The sequence below is a fragment of the Monodelphis domestica genome, chromosome 2 (genome assembly GCF_027887165.1).
Source record: "Monodelphis domestica isolate mMonDom1 chromosome 2, mMonDom1.pri, whole genome shotgun sequence".
NCBI lineage: Eukaryota > Metazoa > Chordata > Mammalia > Didelphimorphia > Didelphidae > Monodelphis > Monodelphis domestica.
The window spans coordinates 168705595-168728359 of record NC_077228.1 but is presented as its reverse complement, the minus strand read 5'-3'; the positions used below and the strand labels follow the sequence as shown (position 1 = coordinate 168728359).

At 39.3% G+C, this 22765-nt stretch overlaps 2 protein-coding genes across 6 annotated transcripts in view; one reads left to right on the top strand and one right to left on the bottom strand.

Moving 5' to 3' along the window:
• The window catches only part of LOC103105951 (SLAM family member 5-like), a 61359-nt gene extending 46218 nt beyond the window's left edge, over positions 1-15141 (bottom strand). For 2 of the 3 annotated variants that reach the window (XM_056816209.1, XM_056816210.1), the window contains exon 1: positions 15026-15141. In XM_056816209.1, coding sequence (XP_056672187.1) covers positions 15026-15101 — 76 coding nt within the window. In that variant the 5' untranslated portion in view covers positions 15102-15141. Of the gene's footprint in view, positions 1-14765; positions 15004-15025 lie in introns of those variants that run through there. The other variant, XM_056816211.1, reaches the window with a different exon arrangement.
• The window catches only part of LOC130453513 (SLAM family member 5-like), a 196455-nt gene that overhangs the window by 129763 nt on the left and 43927 nt on the right, over positions 1-22765 (top strand). The gene's annotated exons all lie outside the window — the stretch shown is intronic.

The following is a 22765-nucleotide window of genomic DNA, read 5'->3' as shown; positions in this document are numbered from 1 at the left end:
CAAGCCATTCCCCAGTTGAAAAATGGTCAAAAGATATGAACAAGCAGTTTTCAGATGAAGAAATCAAAGCTATGTGAATCTTAAAACTGCTCAGACTGTACCTTAGGAGATTTGGTTAAGTTATTCCCCATTTTAAACAATGGAGGTACTTGATCAGTAATGTATTTGAGAACTTTTAAAATTATTCCACCCTGCTCAGACAGTGCCTTAGGGGAAGATAAAGTTGTAAACTCCTGACTGAACAATGAAAAGGCCCTAACTCATACTTATAGTAAAGCTAGAACCTTAAGCTAGGTATATTTTTAGATCTAATATAACAGGGTGCTAAGTACCTATAAAGGTTAAATTAATCACTAAAGGTCAAGCAACTTACAAAGGTCAAGCTTAGCAAAGAGATGTGAAATACTCAGAAGATATAATCTAATCAGAGAAGGTGATAACAAAAGAGGATGTGAACTAAGAATGGTCAGTCCTGGGTAAAACATCCACTGTGATTGGAAAATGTGAAAATTTAGGGGAGGTGACACAATAGAAAATTTCTTTAAAAGGAAGAAGATTTCAAATTTGAGGGAGTTGGAGTTCGGACTAGTTGGAGTTTGCCATGGAAGTTAGAGTTTGGAGTTAGTTTGGAGGAGCTAGATCACTGAACTCAGTTCAGGAATTGAGGATTTCAGTGAAGGACTGGAGTTTTGCTTGGGACAAATCTTGTGGTGAGTGATAGAAGACTGAATAGTCTCTCTTAAGGCTCAGGCCTAGGCCAATTGGCCTAGGCCCTTCCTACTATTTCCTCTTACTCTCTCACTCCCTTCCCTTAAATTCCTTCATTTGTATTAATTAAAATCTTCATAAAACCCAGCTGACTTGGGTATTTTTCATATTTGGGAATTTTTCCCATGGCAACCACTTATTTTTTTAATATAAAATCAAGACACTAAAATTATCTTTACAGTTTTGGCAATTCACAGTCTTAAAACACAAAATTTCGCAGTTACAGCTATCAATAATTGTGTTAAAAATATTCTCAATCTCTTTTGATTAGAAAAATACAAATTAGAACAACTTGGAGGTACTAACTCACACCTATAAGATTGCCCAATATGATAGCAAAGGAAAGTGTTGGAGGGGGTGTGGCAAAAATTGGCACGCTAATGCATTGTTGGTGGAGTTGCATGATTCAACCACTCTGGGAGGCAATTTGGAACTAGGCCCAAAGGACTATAAAATTGTGCATACCCTTTTATCCAATACTACCAATATTAGGTCTGTATCCCAAAGAGATTTTTAAAAGGGCAATGGCAGGAGGAAAGGACCTACTCTTACAAAAATATTTATAGCAGCCATTTTTGTGGTGGCAACAAATTAGAAATTGAGGAAATGTCCATCATTTGGGGAAAATATGAACAAATTGTGGTATATGTTAGTGATGGAATACTATTGTGCTGTAAGAAATGATGAACAGGATGATTTTAGAAAGACCTGGAAAGACCTATGTGAATCAATGTAAAGTGAAATAAGCAGAACCAGGAGAACATTGTACACAGTAACAGTAGTATTGTGGAATGCTCAGCTATGAAAGACTTAGCTACTCTCAGTAATACAATGATCCAGGACAATTCCGAAGGATGTTACGTCAAAGAATATTCTCTACCTCCAGAGAAAGAACTCTTGGAGTTAGAATACAGATTAAAGCATACTATTTTTCACTTTAGTTTATTTTGATTTTTATTTGAGGTTTTGGTTTTATGTGAATATTCTCTTACAACAATGTATGTCTTCCATGATAATACATGTATAACCCAGATCAAATTGCTTAACCATCTCCAGGAAGGGGGAGGGCAGAGAGGAAGACAGACAATTTGGATCCTTTAATTTCAGAAAATGATATGTGGAAAATTGTTATTACATGTAATCGATAAAATAAAAAATTTTAAATGAAGAAATTTAAAATAAAATAAAATGTGAATGCTAAAAAAAGAAGAGTAATAAGTGGTAGGTGATGGGGGTTAAGTGACTTACCCAGTGTCACCCAAAGTCCATAATTATTTTTTAATTATAACAAAATAAAGACATCTGTGGTCTTACAGCATTGGAGGCATGAGTTGTTCCTTCATTTATGCCTTTCAAGCACATTCCCTATGTGTCCAACCTTCCTAATGATGTGTATAAACTTGTGGGAGCATGTACCCCTGACTTATGGGCAGTAAAATTGCTATTCTTCTCTGCTATTTCATTAAAGACGTTTGCTCTGAACTAATTGTGTCTTCCCTGCCTATCTCATGTCATGACACTTAATTCTACCCCTTGCCTCTTAGACGCAGTTCCAGCACTCTAGCTTCCACTCTAGATCCTCGGCTTCATATCGAGATTATCCCAGACCCCACACACTGCTCTATCACAATCTTCATGGCATGCCACCCATGCTCCACCTCCTACCTCAACATGAAACCTAGAATTACTGCTCTTTTCTGCATTTGTTTCCCCAACACTTAACACAATGCCTAGCCACGTGCTAAATATTCATTTTAAGAGGCTTCCCATTCATTCTTTCTTTGGGATGACAAAAAAAAAAAACCTACATCAACAAAAGACGATGAACTATGGTTCTTAGTAAATGTAGACTCACAGGGTATTTTGTACCTTGGATAATATTATCTGGGGAACTCATTATGAAAATTGGATCATGTCCCCAGGTACATAAGGACTTTTATCAAATGTTTCACTGATACTTAGGCAAGCTATGTTACAACCCAGTCCAAAAAATAAAAATAAAAAATTAGGTGTAATCTGTTTTAAATTTTTTTTCTTTTAACAAATTTATTCTGTGTGTCTTTCCTTCTCTTTCTGTCTCTGTGTGTATCTCTCTGTGTGTATCTATCTCTCTCTTTCTGTCTCATACACACAAGAAAAGAAAAGCACGTGTAATGTATGCATACACAAGCAAAACCAATGTCCACATTGGTTATGTTCAAAAAATGTGTCCATGATCTATTTCTGATGAAGTTTTGCTACTTCTTTGAGATCACAGCTTCTTTTTTTGTTTTATTCATTAGCCATCCTTTTAATACTTTCTAGGATTTTATCAGCTAATTAAGTCCATCTCCTTGGCCTATAATTTACAAACTCTACTCTTCCTTTAAAAAATATTGTAATAAATGTACTTCACCAGTCCTGTGACAACTCTCTGGTTCTTCATCTTTCTCCATTTTCTTTATTGCCACTGCCCACCAGAAATTACCAATGAAAGCTCAGTAATTATACTTACCAGGTAATTTAGAACCCTGGGATATATTGAATCAAGACAGTGTCTTAAAGAAACAGAATATTTTTGCCATCTCAATTCTTTGTCAAGCATTTTTGTTCCATTTTTTGTCTATTTCATTCTCCTTGGAATAGAAAACCAAAGCCAAATCATAGGACCTTCTTTTTGTTGTCTATGATGGGGCACCTGGACTTTGTCACAAAGGAAGCAGTTGACCAAGGATAGGGAAATCTGGTTCAAGGAAGAAGACATAAAAAGACACTGACAAATGATTGTCTTGATCAAAGAAAGAAGGTAGAGTACAGCCTGGTGTTGGAGTAGGGAGGTAGTAATTATGACCTGGTAGATCTGGTGGTAAAATGGTGAGAGTGGAAGTGGAGGCAGATTTCCTACTAGAAAGTAATTGATAAGCTCCTTGAGAAGAAGGCAAGATTGACAGGATCCAAATCCACCCCAGCTTAAGAATGGAAAAGAGGCTCAACCTGTGGAGCCAATCACTTCAACCCATCAATTTGTCCCCTCAGGACCAGAAAAAATAGTGGTAGCCTAGCCAACTCAAAGCATATCAAGTCCTCAACTAGATGATGCTTTAAAGTCTAGTCCAGTGGTTCTCAACCTTTCTAATGCCATGACCCTGCAATACAGTTCCTCATGTTGCAGTGACCCCAAACCAAAAAATTATTTTGGTGGCTACTTCAAAACTGTAATTTTGCTACAGTTATGATTTGGAATGAAAATACCTGATATGCATTATGTATTCTCATTGCTACAAACTGAGAGGTTGAGAATCTCTGGTCTAGACCTAAGGGCAACTAGGTGGGACAGAGGATAGAGCACTGGTCCTAGAGCAAGAAGACTTATCTTCCTAAATACAAATCTGGCCTCAGATATTTACTAATTTGGTGACCCTGGCCAAGTCACTGAATACTGTTAGCTCCAGTTTCCTTGTCTGAAAAAAAAATGAGCTGGAGAAGGAGCAAATCATTCCAATATCTCTACCAAGAAAACCCAAGATGGAGTCATGAAGAGTTGGACATGACTGAAACAAACAACAACCCAATCTGGTCCAGCTCTAAAATAATATTTGGAAGGGTTGAAGACTTAGCCCTCTTTCCAAAAACATCGTTCTGGAAAGGTTACTGCCCTATCCTGGATCACCAGAATCAGGCTTTTTGAATGCCACATGTAAAGAAATATGTGCCCTTCATATCAAGTTATCAAGAATAATTAGCTGAAATAATAAACTACTACATGAGCCAATGGAGGTGGTGGTAGAAGGGGGCACTGAGAAGGGAATTCTTTGTAGCAACAACCTTATGTTAGTCAGGATGTTTTCATCCAAGGGGTATTGAACACTCCTCTCTCTCTCCTCCCCCAAACTCAAGGTGCCTTTACAGTTGTGGTTGGTCCAGGTATTTAGTTCCATATTTTCTGGTTCCATCTACCCCAAGCAGCAGAATTTTCTTCCCCTGATTGTTTACTACCAAGAAATAAAAGACCCTAAATTTTCAGCAACATATACCCCCTCACAAAGGCTAGTCAGAAGGACTGTTACAGTATACAGAATTTTATAGCAGAGAGCTTCTTATTTTTCTTGAACTGAATGCCCCTGAAGAATTTAAGGACTTACTTCTCCTTCTTCTGCATTCTTTGAAATCCATTCTCTCCTAATCAAGTATACATGTGAAATCTATGCCTGGTCTTTTCTTTACCAGGAAATCAACAATAGAGTAGTTCCCTTTCTCCCAAAGTTTCCATCATTTCTACTTCGACAAACAGTTCCTTTTCTCTGGACAGAATCAGACCTATAAAAGCAGTACCCCTTGTAATTCTGCCATTCTGAAGACTAAAAATGATCATTAAGGAAAGTCAAAAAAAAAAGCATTAGTCCCTCTGAATTTGAAAAGAGGCTCAAGTTGTTATCTAGATCATTAAAGTCATCAGTTATATTGGCTGGGGTTGGTTTCAGAGAGGAGATCATATAAGCTGCTTCTTCTCGGAGCTAGGTCATCTTAGTCTTTTTTTCTTTTCATTTTTGTCCCAGTTCATATTCTATTCTCACTGAGTTATAGAAATATCCCTAAAACTCAATGGGAAACTTCTTTCCTACTTTTCTGAGGCCTTAGTGCTATTTTAATATTTCCACGCCAGTTCAGTCCCTCATCACCTCTTGCTTAGACTGCTGTAATAGTCTCCTAATTGTTCTTCCTACCTTAAGTCTCTCCCAAATCCAATCCATTTTCCACATAGTTGCCAAAGTAATTTTCCTAAGATATCTCCCCTCCCTTACTCAATAAACTTAGAGGTTTTCTATTACTACTAGGATCCAATATTAACTCCAAGAGAATTCCAAGCCTGGACCACCCATTTCATGAGGGCACCCAGCCATGCTCATTTCACTCCCAGATGAATTCCCTTTGTGGATTTCTTTACCTCCTCAACAATAGTTCCCTTATTTGCTAGCTCCTTTTTGTATTGTCTTTCTTCCTCCCTTCCTTTAGAATATAAGCTTCTTGAGGGTAGAGACTGTGTTATTTGTTTATATTTGTAGCTCCCACACTTAGCACAGTGCCTGGAATATAGTAAATATTTAATAAACGTCTGATCTATATGTAAACCCCAACTCTGGTCTTCCTTTTCCCCTCCACTATAAAAGGCAAAAAGTATTGTTCTGATAAGAGGTTCCTAGGTTTCACCAGATTCACAAAAATGCTCCACAATAGGAGAAGAAAGAGTTAAGAATCCCTGTTCTTGGACATAGAACAGCTGCACAGAAATATTTGGTGGATGTGTCTGTAATTACAGAAGGCCCTAAGTGGGGCTATGGTAGCTACAGTATACAAATATAAATATAAAGTCATTTCCTGGTAAACATGGTGCTTCGAGTACATAAATCAGTATGCTGCCAGGCAATATGATACCAGATAACTCCACCCAGGACTACTTAAGCCCATTGTCTTATTCCTCCCAGGCCCAAGCCTGGCTGTTTCTTCTATGACTTTTCCCTGCCCTCAAAATACAGTCCTACAATTCTACTCTGCCCATAAGGCTTTTGGCATCATTCACCTCTACAGAATAGAGCCTCAGATGAATGCCATACCCACAGGTTTTAATCCCAGAGCTCACCCCTGGGTCCCCACTTGTCTAGCTGTGTGCCCTGGGCCAGTCACTTAATCCTGTTGCTGTGGCCTTACTGCTCTTCTGCCTGACTTAGTATTATTGATTCTAAGACAGAAGGCAAAGAGGTTTTTTGTTTGTTTTCAAGGAAGTTAGGAAGAGAGTTTGTTGTTGTTATTTGGGGGGGGGGGGAGATTATGAATTCCATTCTGGATATGAGTTTAAGATGCCTATGGCCTTTGCTGCCAGAGCAAATTTGGTCATGACTTATCCACAGACAAGTATCAAGCAGGCCTCCAGCTTCATCACCACATTCAGCTTTGTTACACAAATAGGAAGGACGCCACTTATACTTATCCCATGAACCTAGCTCTATGGCTCTGTCTATGGCAGTTTGGGAGCACCTGGAGACTAGGGAGCAATGCCTCCTTCAGAGCTGCTTAGAGGAAGGGGCCATGGCTCTTCTGTCGCCTTGCCTTCCTTCCATACTCCATATAAAACCCTACCCAAAGGGACTCTTTCTTGTTAACATCCTGACAGGTGGCTGACTTGATCACAGCCCACGTGATACATTTATGCTTTACTTTACTTTTCACTTTATATTTACTTTATGGCTCACCAATTCTGAGCATTATTACCTCCATTCACCAGCTGTCAGACAGACAAGAAGTTGGAGAACATAAAGTCGTATCCAGCAGTTGTGAACCTTAAAAATTCTCAGACCCTACCCCATTGGGACCATTCCCCATTTGGGCAGTGAAGGTACTTAGATCAGGAATGTGAGAACTCTACTTAGATCAGGAATATGAGAACTCTACTCCACCCCTACTTAAGTCTGCCTTAGGGGAAGATAAAGTTGTAAACTCTTTGCTGAACAATGAAAAGCACTTAAACCCATACTTATAGTAAGGCAAAAAGTTCTTAAGCTATGCCTATTTTGGGATATAATACAAAAGGGTGCTAAGTACCTATAAAGGTCAGGCAACTTATGAACTTACAAGGAGCAAAGAGGTGAGAAACTTACTCAGACATTCTAGTCTACTCAGGTGTGAATTACTCAAAAGATTAGTCTACTCAGGTGTGAATTAAGAATGGTCTGTCCTTTGAAAAGCATCTACTGTGATTGGTAGATGTGAGAACTTAGGGGAGGAGACATAGGAGAAAATTCCCTTTAAATAGGAGCTCAGATTCATTCAGAGATTCAGATTCAGGATTGAGCTGGTGGAGGCAACTGAGATGAAGCTGGCCTGGTGTCACTAGAATCCTTGTTTGGACAAATCTGGTGGTGAGTGATTAAGGACTGACTGATCTTTCTTTTAGGGCTTAGGCCTTGGTTGGCCAGGGCTTCCCTGGGCCGGCCTATCCTTTTCTCATTATTCCCCTTTTCTCTCTTTCTCTCCTTTTCTTTAATTCCACATTTGTATTAATTAAATCTCCAGCTGTCTTGGGTATATTTAATAATTGGGAATATTTCCCTGGTGACCACCTTATATTTGATTTAAAACAAGACACTGTTTTGAAATCATATTTTCATGAAACCATATTTTCTACAGTCACAATTTACTCATCCACTCATATCTGCCACAATTTATGTCTTCCACTATTTTAATCACTACAGTTTATGACAACCAACTATTTTAATTATTACACAGTGGGGAGAAGATAGAATACCAATGACACAAAGATACATCTATATTGGATTAAAAAAATAAATTTTCCAAGAATCAGGTGAGAGGAACATGGTTAAAGAATCATTTTTCTGAAAAAGATCTGTAGGTTTAAGGTGTTTGCAAGATCTCTATGAGTAAACAGTATGTCATTAACAGGCAAAAAGAAGGGTCATAGTCCTGCTGTATTCTGTCCTCGTTTGACCCGTGTTCAGCCCTGAATGCCAAGTTTTAGGAAAGGCATCAACCAGATGGTATGGAACTGTAAAGAGGTTTTTAATTCAACTGGAAATATTCAGATTTAAATTTCTCCAGGCTAGAGTTCTTTTTGGATTTATCTGAAGAAGGGAAAGTTAATAAGAGCTTAACCAAATTTCAGAGGAAATAATGCCCTGCATTAAGGCCCTTTTTACCTTTTTGTTAGGCCTGACATCTTTCTCTTAGAAGAATGTATGAAAAAGGCAAGAATAGGGGCAGCTAGGTGTTTCCGGGAAGAGAGTCAGGCCTGAGGATGGCAGGATATTGGTTCAAATCTGGCCTAAGACACTTCCTAGGCAAGTCACTTAACCCCCATTGCCTAGCCCTTATCACTCTTCTCCCTTGGAACCAATACACATTATTGATTTAAAAATGGAAGGTAAGAATTTTTTTAAGTCAAGAATGAAAGCTAAGGTCCTAGAAAATATTCAAGAAGAGTAACAGGGACAGCCAGATGGCTCAGTGGATAGAGAACCTGGCCTAGAGATGAGAGGTCTGAGTTCATATTTTGCCTCAGACATTTCCTAGCTGTGTGACCCTGAACAAGTCACTTAACCCCCATTGCCTAGCCCAGTGATGATGAATCTGTTAGAGGGGCTGGTGATATGAGAAATATCCTCAGGCAAGGGGGAGAGGAGCAGTACTGGCCCAGCATCCTTCTAGCTTTCTAGTAACAAATGTAACCACCAAAATGTGGTTGCCAATACTGTGAATGTTTTGGCCAAACTGTAAAGGATAATTTTAGTGTTTTGATTTAAAATCTAAAATTAAGTGGTCGCCATGGGAAAATTCCCAAATATTAAAATACCCAAATCAGCTGGGTTTTATGGAGATTTTAATTAATATAAATGAAGGAATTAAGGGAAAGAGAGAGAGAGAGAGAGAGAGAAAGAGAGAGAGAGAGAGAAAAATAGAGAGAGAGAGAGAGAGAGAGAGAGAGAGAGAGAGAGAGAGAGAGAGAGAGAGAGAGAGAGAGAATAGTAGAAAGGACCTAGGCCAAATGACCTAGGCCTGAGCCTAAGGGAGAGCAAGTCAGTCTTTATTACTCACCACAAGATCGTCTTCAAGCAAGCTCCAAACCTCCAAATTCCAACTCCAACTAACTTCCAATCCAAAAACTAACTCCAACTCAGTAAATCCCTTCCTTTTAAAGAAATTTTCTCTAATGTCACTTCCTCTAAATTTTTACGTCTACCAATCACAGTAGATGCTTTTTCCCAGGAATGCCCATTCTTAGTTCTCATCTTCTTTTGTTTTCACCTTCTCTGGTTAGACTAAATCTACTGAGTACTTCACACCTCTTTTCTTAAGCTTGACTTTTGTAAGTTACTTGACCTTTTAGGCACTAATTTAACCTTTATAGGTACAGAGGACTTTTTGTATTAGATCTAAAAATAGACCTAGCTTAAGGTTTAAGCTTCACTATGAGTATGAGTTAGGGACTTTTCATTGTTCAATCAGGAGTTTTCAACTTTATCTTCCCCTAAGGCATTGAGTAGGGTGGAGTAATTTTAAAAGTCCTTAATACATTCCTGACCAAGTACCTCCATTGTTAAAAATGGGGAATAGCATAATCAAATCTTCTGAAGTAGAGTTTGAGAAATTTTAAGATTCACAATCCCCCCTGATGATCATTGGGAGACTAGTCTCCCCATTGATCATTTAGCATAATCATCTTGTAGTCTTAAACGCACTTCTAACTACAGACGTATACAATATTCAATTTTCTAAGAAGAAATTACAGTAGTTAGGGAGGAATAGAAAAGAAAGAAAGCAAAACAAATGTTTTGCTAGGAGCATTGACAGAAAGCCAAATTAGGGGCAGTCCCCTTGGCATAAAAGTATACATTTACAAATAAATGTTCAATCAATCTTCAGTTCAATCAATCACACCCAAAATTCATTCTTGATCTTCTTGATGTAGTGTGGGTTTTCTGGCATCTTTCTGCAATAGTTCATTCTCTGGATTTAGGAATTAGCAAGCTTCTTCCTTGAAGATCTTTTCTCGAACAAAAAATTCAAAATCTTGGATTTTTATATTAAAATACAATCCCCTCCTGAAGTGGATGTTAAAAAATATCCAGTTTAGCTCAGGATGCAATGTTGAGTTATGGGGTTGTATGAATCAATTCATCAAAAGAAGAGAAAAACAACCAATAACATAAGGGAAAAAATTCAAAATAGGCCCTTATTTGGGTTTAATAAATTTCTAACAGGCCCTTATATATATCCAATTTAAAATAATTTCTATCCCAAAAGTCTGTAGGACAGAATGCAGTAATATTTCACTGACCCATTTGTAGCCAAGACTACAGGAAATTATCATACTCTAAGAAAGAAAAAGAACTAAAATTCTATTTTGATAGGGAAGTGTCATTCCCTTTTGTCTGACTTTTGTCATTCTCAGGGATATAGGGAGGCAGCATGATAGTCAAATTTTGTACTTCTATGAGTACTTCAAAAAAAGTATAGATACAAGGAAGTTCTACGACATAATATATGTCAAGCATCACAACCTCGAGTCTCAGACTAGTTTTTCCTGTTTTCTCTTTTTGGCACTATTCAGGTTAAGTCTGTGCTCCTTGTTTTTATCCATTTTTATAGAATCAGACACAAATATTAATCACAGTCCCATAACATTTTATCAATAAATGGCAGGTTCCCATAGTTTAAAGCTTTTTGGGTATGCATTTATAATATAGCAAGTATATATATATATATATGGGGTGTATGGGGTGCTCAGGGAGGAGTTTTTCCTGACATTAAGCCAAAATTTACCTCTACCCATTGCTACTGATTCTATCAAACAGAACAAGTCTAATTTTCCTGTTTCATATGAAATCCCTCAATACCTCAAGCTGTTATATTCCTATCTCACCACCATCTTCTCTTCCCTACCCTAAACTTACCCAGTTCCTTCAATCAATCCTCGTGTAATATGTCATAAGGGCTTATCACCAGTCTGGCGGTCCTCTTCTGGACATCCTCCAATTCATCAATATCCTTCCTAAGATGTAGAACTCAGAATTAAGTGTGATATTTCCAGATCAGAAACTACTTGATTTTGATTTTTGAACACTATAGCACTCTGAGATCCCATTTATTTTAGCTGCCACATCACACTGCCAAGTCTTTCCTGATAAATTGCTATCCAGCCAGGACTGTCATCTTGTACTTGTAAAATGCAAGTACAGAGACATACAGGTGTGGGTTCAAGTCCCACCTCTTCCCTACACTGGCTATGTGACCCTCTTGATGCCTGTAGACAACTATCTAAGAATATTAGAGAAGACAAAGCTCTGATATGCATTAAGGGAGGTAGTGCCCCACCAGGAACTCCCTAGATCATTGAAATCACAAGTATGTTTTTTAAAAAATTGATCTAATATCCTACCTTGTCAAGATCTTTTGGGATCCTGATTCTATTACCCAACCTATCAACTAATCTTACCACTATGTAGCTGCCACAGCAAATTGGCTAACCATGTCTTCTATATGTTTACTGACGTAACCAATTGAAAGGTTAATTAGGAAAGGCTCAAGCATGGATCCTTGATACACTCTCCTGGATACCCCTTCCAAGTTGATGTTGAATGATTAATAACTATTCTTTGAATCTGGCTATACCTCCTGGCTAGCCCATATCTCTATCCTATCCACAAGAGGAATATTATAGGGGCAACTAGGGGGGTAAATGAATTGAGAGCCAGACCTAAAAATGGGAGGCCCTGGGTTCAAACCTGGCCTCAGAAATTTCCTAGCTGTGTGACCCTGGGCAAGTCACTTAACCCCCATAGCCTAGCCCTTAGCCTTCTTCTGCCTTGGATTGAATATACAGATTTTATTCTAAGATAGAAGGTAAGGGTTTTAAAAAGATAAAGAAAAAAATCTACATAAACTCTAGCTATGGCATTCTACTGATCTAACAGTCAAATAGCCCCTTCAGAATGAAAAATGAGACAAACCTGAAATGATCTGATCTTGAAGAATTTGTACCAGCCCTTGGTAATCATCACTTCCTTTTCAAGATATTCAATAACCAAGAACAGAAATTCAATTGACTTATCTGGTTTGTATAATAATTCTCTCATCACTTTTGAAACATTAGTACAACATTTATCCTTCTCCAGACCTGGAGAGAGAAGTGATGCTAATAGAAGGCAGTAATGGGACCAGGATCCTCATACTCTGAAATCTTGCATTTCTTACCAATTAGCACTGGTTAAACATCAACTACAAAATCTGTAGTGTCTGCATTGTTCAAGCATGAATTGTAGATTATTCAATTATCCATTCTGTGTACTAGATCTGTAATATTCTATACTAGGCATCAACTTTGTGGTCTTAGAAATAATTAATTACCTATAATGGTCTTCCAATGTATCACCCTCCCACTCCCAACTTCCAGCAAGTTTCCACTCTAGGAGACCAGTGAGACCTCTCTAGAGTTGACAAATGATGAGAAAGTGGACAATGGAGGTACATGGAACCTCCACACCAGGGACTCTGGCATTCCAGAAGAATTCCCCAATCTTTCACATGCTACTTATTCCTATGGCAACAAATCCCAAAACATGCTTCCACTTGAGTTTTGAAAGGGAGATGCTAAGCTACTAGACCCCAATAAATATGCCAACCCTGATCCACAGGGTGTGGAAGCTGCCACTCTACAGTGGAGCTGTTACACCATATTATTAGCTCCAAAGAGGCTCCACTAGCTTCTGGGCTTATTCATCAGTTCTAAGGCTACCTGATTAGCCCCTGGACTATTCCACCAGCTATTAGGCTATTATACCACCAAAAACCATCTCTTCTTCAAATAAAATTCTTTTCTTACTTCTGAATTGAATGGAGTTTGAGTCTCCCATTTTGGGGGCAAGACCATGCTACAGACTTGGGTGTGTTTCTCCCACATCAGAAGCATTAAGATTATGAAGAACTTGGAAATGTTCCTTTCTAAAAGTGGCACTTAAACTGATATTCTAAGAAAGTCAGAGAAGATGGGAAGCAAAGATGAGAAAGGGGACCATTCCAGGCATTTGGGACAGCCGGCAAAAATGAATGAAGTTGATGCCAGCTAGTTGGCTCAGTGGATTGAGAGCCAAGCCCAGAGACAAGAGGAACTATGTTCAGATCTGGCCTTGGTCACTTCATAGCTAAATTAAGTGTTCAAGTCACTTAATCCCCATTACCTAGCCCTTACCACTCTTGTCATGGAACTAATATGCAGTAAAGTTAAAGTAAAAAAGTAAAGTAGTAAGGGTTAAAGAAAAGAAAATGTATGGTGTCAGGAGATGGAATATCTTATTCACAGAGGCCAAGGTCACAGGATCACAGAATATAGGGAGGTAAATTGTAAAAAGACTGGAAAAGAAAGAAAGAAAGAGGGCAGGTTGAGAAGGGCCAATTTGAGAAAAACCACTATCCACATCCAGAGGAAACACTGCAGGAGTAAAAACACTGAAGAAAAACAACTGCTTGAATACATGGGTAGAAGGAATATGGTTGGGGATGTAGACTCTAAATGAATATCCTAGTGTAAACAACAACATGGAAATGGATTTTGATCAAGGACATAAGTAATACCCAGTGAAATTGTGCATCAGTTATGGGAAGGGTTGGGGTAGGAGAGGGAGGGAAATAATATAATTCTTGTAACCAAGGAATAATGTCATAAATTGACTAAATACACTTATTAAAAAAATAAATAAAATCACCCTAGACAAAATAAAATACTTAGGCATCTATCTACCAAGACAAACACAGAAACTATACGAACACAACTACAAAACACTCTCCACACAATTAAAACTAGATCTAAACAATTGGAAAAACATTGATTGCTCATGGGTGGGACTAGCTAACATAATAAAAATGACAATCCTACCAAAAAAAAAAAAAGAAGGGCCAATTTGAGGATGTTCTATTTGAACCTTTTCAGAGAGAGTAGAGCTGGAATTCAGGTCATGACAAAGGTATGGATGGAAACAATTCTCATACAGATGAGGACAGTTCAGAAATAAACACTGGTAGGGAAATCATTGCTAATATATTGGCTACAAGGTGGGGCATATCTGCTAAACTAACACAGAAAGAACACTGAGCCACTATAAATTCCAGGTTTAAAGCTGGTGGAAAATAGGGGCCTTTTGAGGGGGAGACAGAAGCTTTGGGAGAGATAATAACTATTTCTGCCTTAAATATAATTTGATTGATCTGACATGTACAGGCAAGGTTCTGTGACCCTGAGATAGGGGAAGCATCTTTATAAGGGAAACGATTTCTTTCTGGCTCAGGGGCTTCACCACAGGTATGGAAAAAGACCTCTGTCTCAATGTTCCCATCAGCCACCTGGAGTATGGGGGCAAAGAGGTCCCTGGAAATAACCTAAACAAAGATGTCCCCTTCCCTTCTCTACTCAAAGGATCAAGACCCAATCCTTGAAACACCAACCCCAGCCTCACCTCTCAGCTTCAGTTCCTTGAACTTTCATTCTGTTTCTGTTTTGTTTTTTCCCTAAAATAAGCTTCAACTTCCCCCTCCACCAAAAGCAGCCTAGGGAGCCACGAGTTGAGTAGAGCTCCCCTCCGCCATAGCCCGCCCAGAATTCCTCAGACCAAGAGCCTCAGCTGGAGAGTTTGGTGAGATCCCATCGCTGCTCTCCTCAGGGGCTCAAGGCTGAGGGCACTACAAAGGGAACCCAGTTAAAGGCAGCAAGACTTACCCAGGAGACAGACAAAGGTACACAGGACCCTGGGGAGCTGGAGACATACTAGCTTATAGGCAAGTAGCACTTTCATTGGAAATCTGCCTATCTGCACAATGGGCTGAGAAAAGGATTTCTTCTTCAAAACCAGAAACAGAGGGTCCGGTCCTCCCCTCCCTTTCCCTCTGCAGCTCTTCGAAGAGTGGCTCCAGCAGGCTGTTGATATTCAAAGGTCCTCCTTTGCCAGAAGCAGAGAGGAGTCTAGGGCCTAAGAGGTTAGAAACCAAACCAATGTAGCAAATAGCTGCTTCCTTGAACATAGTAGCCAGAGAATGGAAGAGAGGCAACAAGAGATGCATTGATAAAGTTCTCTGGGGGAGAAGGAGAAGGAGGAACTAGATACACTTTTAAGTTTTATCTCAACTATTAATCATCAGTAAAGCAAACAATCAAACCCCAACTAGTGGAGTTTACAGATACCCACAGTGTTAAATGAACTCACTGAAAAGGTAACTATCCACTCTCAATTCAACATGACTCCAGCACACTCTCACTTGTATCCTCCGTATTCTCTCAAGTGACCCTTGTTTGCTCTGTCCCAGGCAGAGAGGCTGAGCAAAGGCAGAGTTTCTATTGATTTACCTCTGTCAGTCAAAAAACATTTATTCATCTTTAATCAAGACGTCAAGCTGAATTAATGAATTAAGGCAGTTTTATAAAAAACTTGGTCAATTCCAAACAAGTCAATGATTCAATCAATAAACATGTAGTAAGGGAGGTAGCTTGATGGCTCAGTGGATAGGGTATGAGGCTTGGAAATGGGAGGTCCTGGGTTCAAATTTGACCTCAGATACTGCCTACCTGTACTTGCCTCCTAGGCAAGGCACTTAACCTCCATTGCCTAGTCCTTACTGCTCTTCTGTCTTGAAACCAAAAGAGTTTTTAAAAAATAAATGAGTATTTATTTATTAAGCGCTTGCCTTGTGATTGTGTTAAGGATTAGGGATAAAAAAAGGAAGCAAAAAGCTATCCTTGCCCTCAAGAAACTTATAATTTAATGAAAGAAATAATCAGAAAATAAATATGTATAAACAAGGTATAAGCAGGATAAATAAGAAGTAAATAAGAGAGGAAAACACTAGAATTAGTAAGGGTTAGGAAAGGCTTTCTAGAAGGTAAGATGTTAGTTGGGGCTTAAGGGAAACCAGGAGATAGAGAAGAAGGGAGAGAACATTCCAGGCATGGCAGGAACCCACAGAAAATACCCAGAGCCAAGAGAATGAGTATGTTCCTAGGACAGCCAAGAAGCCACTGTCACTGGATTAGAGTATGTGTTGGGGAATAAATTGTAAGATGACTAGAAGGCTATATTATGAAGGGCTTTGAAAGCAAACAGAATATTTTATATTTGTTCCTGAAAGTAATAGGGAGTTACGCATAGGGAGGTTATAAATAGGAGCCTAACATGGTCAGACCTAGCTTTAGGGAAATCCCTTTAGTGGCTGAATGGAGGATAGATTAGAGAAAGAAAGATTTGAGGCAGGCAGACTCACCAGCAGGCTATTATAATAATGCAGGGAGTGAGGTGATCAGGGCCTGCATTAAAGTGGCAGCACTGCCAAATGAAAGATGTAGACAGCATATTTGAGAAATATTGCAAAGGTGAAATCAATTGGCAACAGATTGGACATTGTGAGAATTGACATCATTTTGCACTTCTTTTCTTGGTACCCTAAGATCAGTCTTGGGGTGTTTCTCTAGGGAACTGGGTTTCTGATCAGACCCCACTCTAAGATTGGATTAAAAATAAAGCCTCATGAAGCTTATCTGGATGGGAGTGGGAGGGATGCCTACTCTATTAGATTTACCAGTATTTTATCTATTTTATTTGTTTTTTCAAAGTACCAGCTCTAAGTACTCAAATTTATAAAGAGCTAAATCAATTGTACAAAAAATCAATCCATTCTCCAATTGATAAATGGGCAAAGGACATGAATAGGCAATTTTCAGTTAAAGAAATCAAAACTATTTATAAGCACATGAAAAGGTGTTCTAATCTCTTACAATCAGAGAGATGCAAATCAAAACAACTCTGAGGTATCACCTCACACCTAGCAGATTGGCTAACATGACAGCAAAGAAAATTAATGAATGCTGGAGGGGATGTGGCAAAGTAGGGACATTAATGCATTGCTGGTGGAATTGTGAATTGATCCAACCATTCTGGAGGGCAATTTGGAACTATGCCCAAAGGGTGATAAAAGACTGTCTGCCCTTTGATTCAGCCATAGCACTGCTGGGTTTATACCCCAAAGAAATCATAGGGGAAAAGACTTGTACAAAAATATTTATAGTCATGCTCTTTGTGGGGGCAAAAAAATTGGAAAATGAGGGTATGCCCTTTGATTGGGGAATGGCTAAATAAATTGTGGTATATGTTGGTAATGGAATACTATTGTGCTCAAAGGAATAATAAAGTGGAGGAATTCCATGTGAACTGGAAAGACCTCCAGGAATTGATGCAGAGCAAAAGGAACAGAACCAGGAGAGCATTATACACAGAGACTGACACACTGTGGTACAATCAAATGTAATGGACTTCTCCATTAGTGGCAATAGAATGATCCTGAACAACTCAGAGGAATCTAGGAGAAAGAACACTATCCACATTCAGAGGGAAAACTGTGGGAGTAGAAACACAGAAGAAAAACAACTGCTTGAATACATGGGTCAAGGGAATATGGTTGGGGATGTAGACTCTAAATGAACATCCTAACCCAAACACCAACAACATGGAAATAGGTTTTGATCAAGGACACTTGTAATACCCAGTGAAATTGTGCATCAGTTAGAGGAAGGGTGGGGGTAGAGGAGGGAGGGAAATAATATGATTCTTGTAACCAAGGAATAATGTCATAAATTGACTAAATAAATTAATTTAAATTTATAAAATTAAATTAAATTAAAATATTTAAATTTAAATTTTAAAAAATTAAGTATTTGTATAAGACTCATTGGTGGAAGACACCACCATTCTCCCAGTCACCAAGGGTCAAAATCTAGATGTCATCATTGACTTTTCTCTCTTGTACTGACCACCCCTCCCAAGTCCAATCTATTGTAAGATCTTTTCCATTTTACCTTTATAATACCTCTCATATATAGCCTCTTCTCTCCTCTGACACTGTAGCTCCTCTGGTACAGCCCTCATCACCTCCCAACTGAACTATTGCAATGATCTGCTAGTTGATCTCTCTGCCTCAAATTTCATACTCTACTTGTAACAGTCCACACATGTATATGTATAAGGTAGATGTTTGATCTATGGAATTGTATTAAGAAACACATGGTCAGACCTGTGCATGGCAGTAAAGGTTTCAACCTTTGATCTCAGCATTCTTAACATTCTGTTAAGAATCCAGGCTTCTTTGTCTTCACCTGGTTAGAATACTCCATGCCTGGAACTTCAAATTTACATTTGAACCAATGGCAATCCACTGTGTGCTGTTGCATATGCATTACGTACCTTTACCCTCATTACCTTAATAAAAAAGGAGGAACAGCCAGATACCCCTCTGTAAACCTTAAAATTTCTTAGACTTATGAATGTTGGAAATTTCCCCACTGGGAAATTTCATACTTGGAAAATTTCCTACTGATAGTCTATTGGAATGTGAACCCCCCTTGGCATGGGAGGGTCCTTCTCCTCCCTACTTAAGATTACTTTAGGACAGAAACCTTTTGCTGAACAATGGAAAGGGCTTTGACCTATGCTTAAGCATAGAACAGGAATTTCTTTGAGTCATGATTGATTTTAGAATTGATACAATAGAGATACTTTGAATGACAGAACCAGGTCTTGGAACTTACAATCTCCACCCTACTCAGTCCTAACAGGATTTAGGAAGGGCTGCAGCATAGATCAAAATTTAATTATTTGAGAATATGACTTTCAACAGACATGTGCAAAGGGGCAGACCTCTGGGTGGTCCTGGGTTAAGCTAGAGCCACCATTGGCACAGGGAAGATATGGACAGTGATTGGTAGATGTGAGAACTGACGGGAGGGAACTGAGATGGTTTCCTTGAAGATAGCGGGATCTGAGGACTGAGGGGTGGATCGAGAGGTTTTGCTCTGAGAGGTGGTGCTCTGAGAAGCTTGCTCTGAAGGAGGCTGGAGGTGGAGGCCCCTGAGACTGTTTCTCCATTTTGGTCACATGAGTGATAGGGACTGATCTCTTTTCTTTGCCTCAGCTATCTAAGGGCTTGGGCCTTTTAGCCCAGCCTAAACAGAGGGGGTATTTAAGCTCTATTCCCTTCTCTCCCTCCCTCTCTCTCTCTCTCTCTCTCTCTCTCTCTCTCTCTCTCTCTCTCTCTCTCATACCTTTCTTCCTCCTGTTTGTAATTAAAAACTCCATAAAAGGTTGACTGCTGACTTGAGTTTTCATTTAGGAATTACATAGCTAAATTCCTTGGCGACCTTAAATTAATATATATCAGTTTTTTAAGGTGATTTCCTTGTCACACCTCTTACCTTCCTTTTCTCTCACTTGGAACTTGGCTGCACACCAGGGAAGCACACCCTCTATGGAGCCCCATTGTTCTCTCTAAAGATCTTCTTTCTTTAATCTTTTACTCCCTTCTCACCTGACTGCAGGCCAATGCAATCTGCACTTAGAGATTAGGCTGTCAATCTGTCAGTGGTTCCTTTTCTCAACTGATCTATATTCTCATACCTGATTCACATATTGTTGGCTATTTTTATCTTCCTTCATTATATCCCTACAAAGGAAGATAACAGGAACTATTCTGTGCGGTTCATCCCTGCAATCTGATCTGTGTGTGTTTGCCTCAATTTGTCCACACATCATCTCTCCGGTTTCTGTTGTCCTCCTCAAAATTATATTTTTTAGGGATTCCCTTTTTATGCAGGGGTTGCTAGTCCACTCCTGTACTACTCGTTCACCACCCCCCAAATTTGACCATGTAACCCCCCTACTTAGTAAACTCCAGTGGTTCCCCCTCACATCCAAGATCAAATAAGAAATCTCTTTAATGTTCAAAACTGTTTATAGCTTGGCCTCCTCCTTCCTGTCTAGTGTTCTTTCATTTTACTTGCATGTAGTCTGTGAACCAGGAACACTGAACTGGCTCTTCCTCCCACCAGACTCTCCATCATCAGACTCTGGGCATTTTTACTAGCTATCTCTCATCTGTGAATGCTCTCCCCTGAGCCCCTAGCTTCTTGGATTCTTTTAATTTCCAGCTAAAATCTCACTTTCTAAAAGAAGCCTTTCCTGCTAATGGTTGATTAACTTCATATTATCTTGTCTATATCTTGATTGTCCATCTATGTTTGCATGTTGTCTCATCCATTGGGCTGTTTTTCCTCAAAAGCAGGGACCGGCTTGCCTTCTTGGAGTTTAGCACAGTGTTTGGCACAGATGTAAAAATTAAAATTAATATACAAGAACTTCAAATATTATATTTTGTAAGATTTATTAATAATCACTAGAAGTAACAAAATTAAAAAGTAACAAAATAAAACCACATGCCCATGGATAATCTACCTATTCAAACAGCCTGCTCCACCACAGTCACAAACCAGGAAGCAAAGGGTGCTAGCCATAGAAGACCACCCTGTTTATCCCCTGTCTATGACAGGAAGTCAGTGGGATCCTGGGAAATGTAGTTCAAAGGCACAAGATTTCCAATTACACACAGTGTAAGTGCTTAATAAATGATTGCTGACTGAGAGAAGAATGTCTCTCCCCTCCTAAGAGATGAATAAATCCTCCAGGCTCTGGAAAGACTTATATGAACTGATGCAAAGTGAAGTGAGTAGAATCATGAAAACAGTGTATACAGTCACAAAAATGTACAATGATCAACTGTGAAGGACTAAACTATTGTCAGCAAAACTAGGTTCCAAAGTGTAAGGGCCAGAATGTAAGGGGTAAAAAATAAAGGGTTGGACTTAATTTATCAGTGTGGTTGCCTGGAATTTAATTAATTCCAAATGATTTTTTAACCATTTATTTATAAAATATACAAAGAGTGAAAGTAAGAAACTCAGAGAGAGGCTAGGGCAAGATAACTAACCTAACACACTAAATATTTCGCTCCGACCCCTGACTCAACCCAGGCAGGTGTTAGGATGGAGGCAGGGAGATTTGGAATTCTAAAGGAAAGCACTGAAAAGAAGTAGAGTGACAGTTGAACAGCAAGGGCTTGTGGGACACATACAGTTCTGAGGAGATTCTGAGGATCCTCTTGGTCTTCTACCTTGGGACCTGGAGCTGGGAAGTCCAGTTTTGGGAGGCTGAAGGATTTACTGAAGCCACCCGAGAGGACCTTGCTTCTTTCTCCAAGCTTGTTACTGATCTCTCATCAAATAAACAACTACTGCTTCTCTCTTTCTGAAGAAAGACATTTCAGTCCCCTTAGAGGGGTCTGCTTGGACTCTCAAAACAGGACACACTTCCCTTGACTGTCCCTGCCACCTTGAACTATTTATTACTCATTTCTTCAGGACAAACTAGCATTTTAGTCAATAGAAGGGGCTATTTATTTGGGAAGGGGCAGAGACATCTGTGGGCACTGTTACAGGTCCATTGGACCACGGACCACTTAGAAATTTGACAGGGCTATCCACACCCTCTGTCCTCAACCAATTTACCTAACACTATTAATAAATCCCTCAATAGCAGTCAGATTTATGTATTGATCTTTTAATCATAGTAGGAAAAGTGCTTCAAGAAACTGGGAACAGGTCTCATGCCTAAGACCATTCCCTCAGTGGTAAGGCCCTGATCAAGGCCTTCCACTAATCCTCTCTGAGGAAGGGGCATAGAAACCTTCCTCTAGTGGGGCTGACTGGGGAGAGTGACATCTAATCTCCTTAGCCATTTCCTCAAGGAGCATCAAGTGATAACTGACAGCCTGTTATCACTTCAGAGAGAGAGAGAAGGGGCTGCCATCCCTTCTCTCACTTAGGCATTCCCACACACTCTGTTCCTGCTCCCACAATCCACCCAATACCTCACTGATACACCACCTTAACCAGTGAGCTAAAACTATTTCTTATAATAACAAGAAGATTCATTTTTACACAGGGTTAGTTAGTCCTCAGCCACAGGGGCCTCATCCTTGAGCCGAACACCTAGGGATGAATAAAGCAAGAGCTTCAGTCACAAAGCCTCTCTCAAAAGGGGAGACCTCTCCTGAGGCTAGTCCCTTCAGAAAATCCAGGAAAGGAGTCAGTCTTTTCCCCTCACCCCTATGGTAGTTCAAAGGGAGAGATTTAAGAACAGTCTCACCAAGTCCAAGGTCTCAGGTTCAGAAAACAGATTCTTCAAGAGCCTCCAATTCAAACTCAGAACTCCAAAAAATGAAGAACTCCTCACAGGAAGTTGTAACTCCTTTTTAAAGACATTTCCTTTGCTTCAATTCCTGTGACTTCCTCCACTTTTACATGTACCAATTATAGCTAAAGCTTTGCTTAGGACTGCCCAGGAGGCAGTCAGTGGGTTCTGATTCATCACCCACTATTGCACATGTGGGTCACAGACCTCCCCTACTTAAGGATCAAGTGGGGTGTGTACACTTTTGGTAATTAAATCTAAAAATGAGCAGGGAAGCATTCATCCCATCCTCACAAAAGAAAACCACAAGGAACTCATGTTAAAAAATGTTACTCAAATCTAAAGAAGGAACTGTTGGAATCTGATTACAGATCAAAGCACATTCATCTTTCACT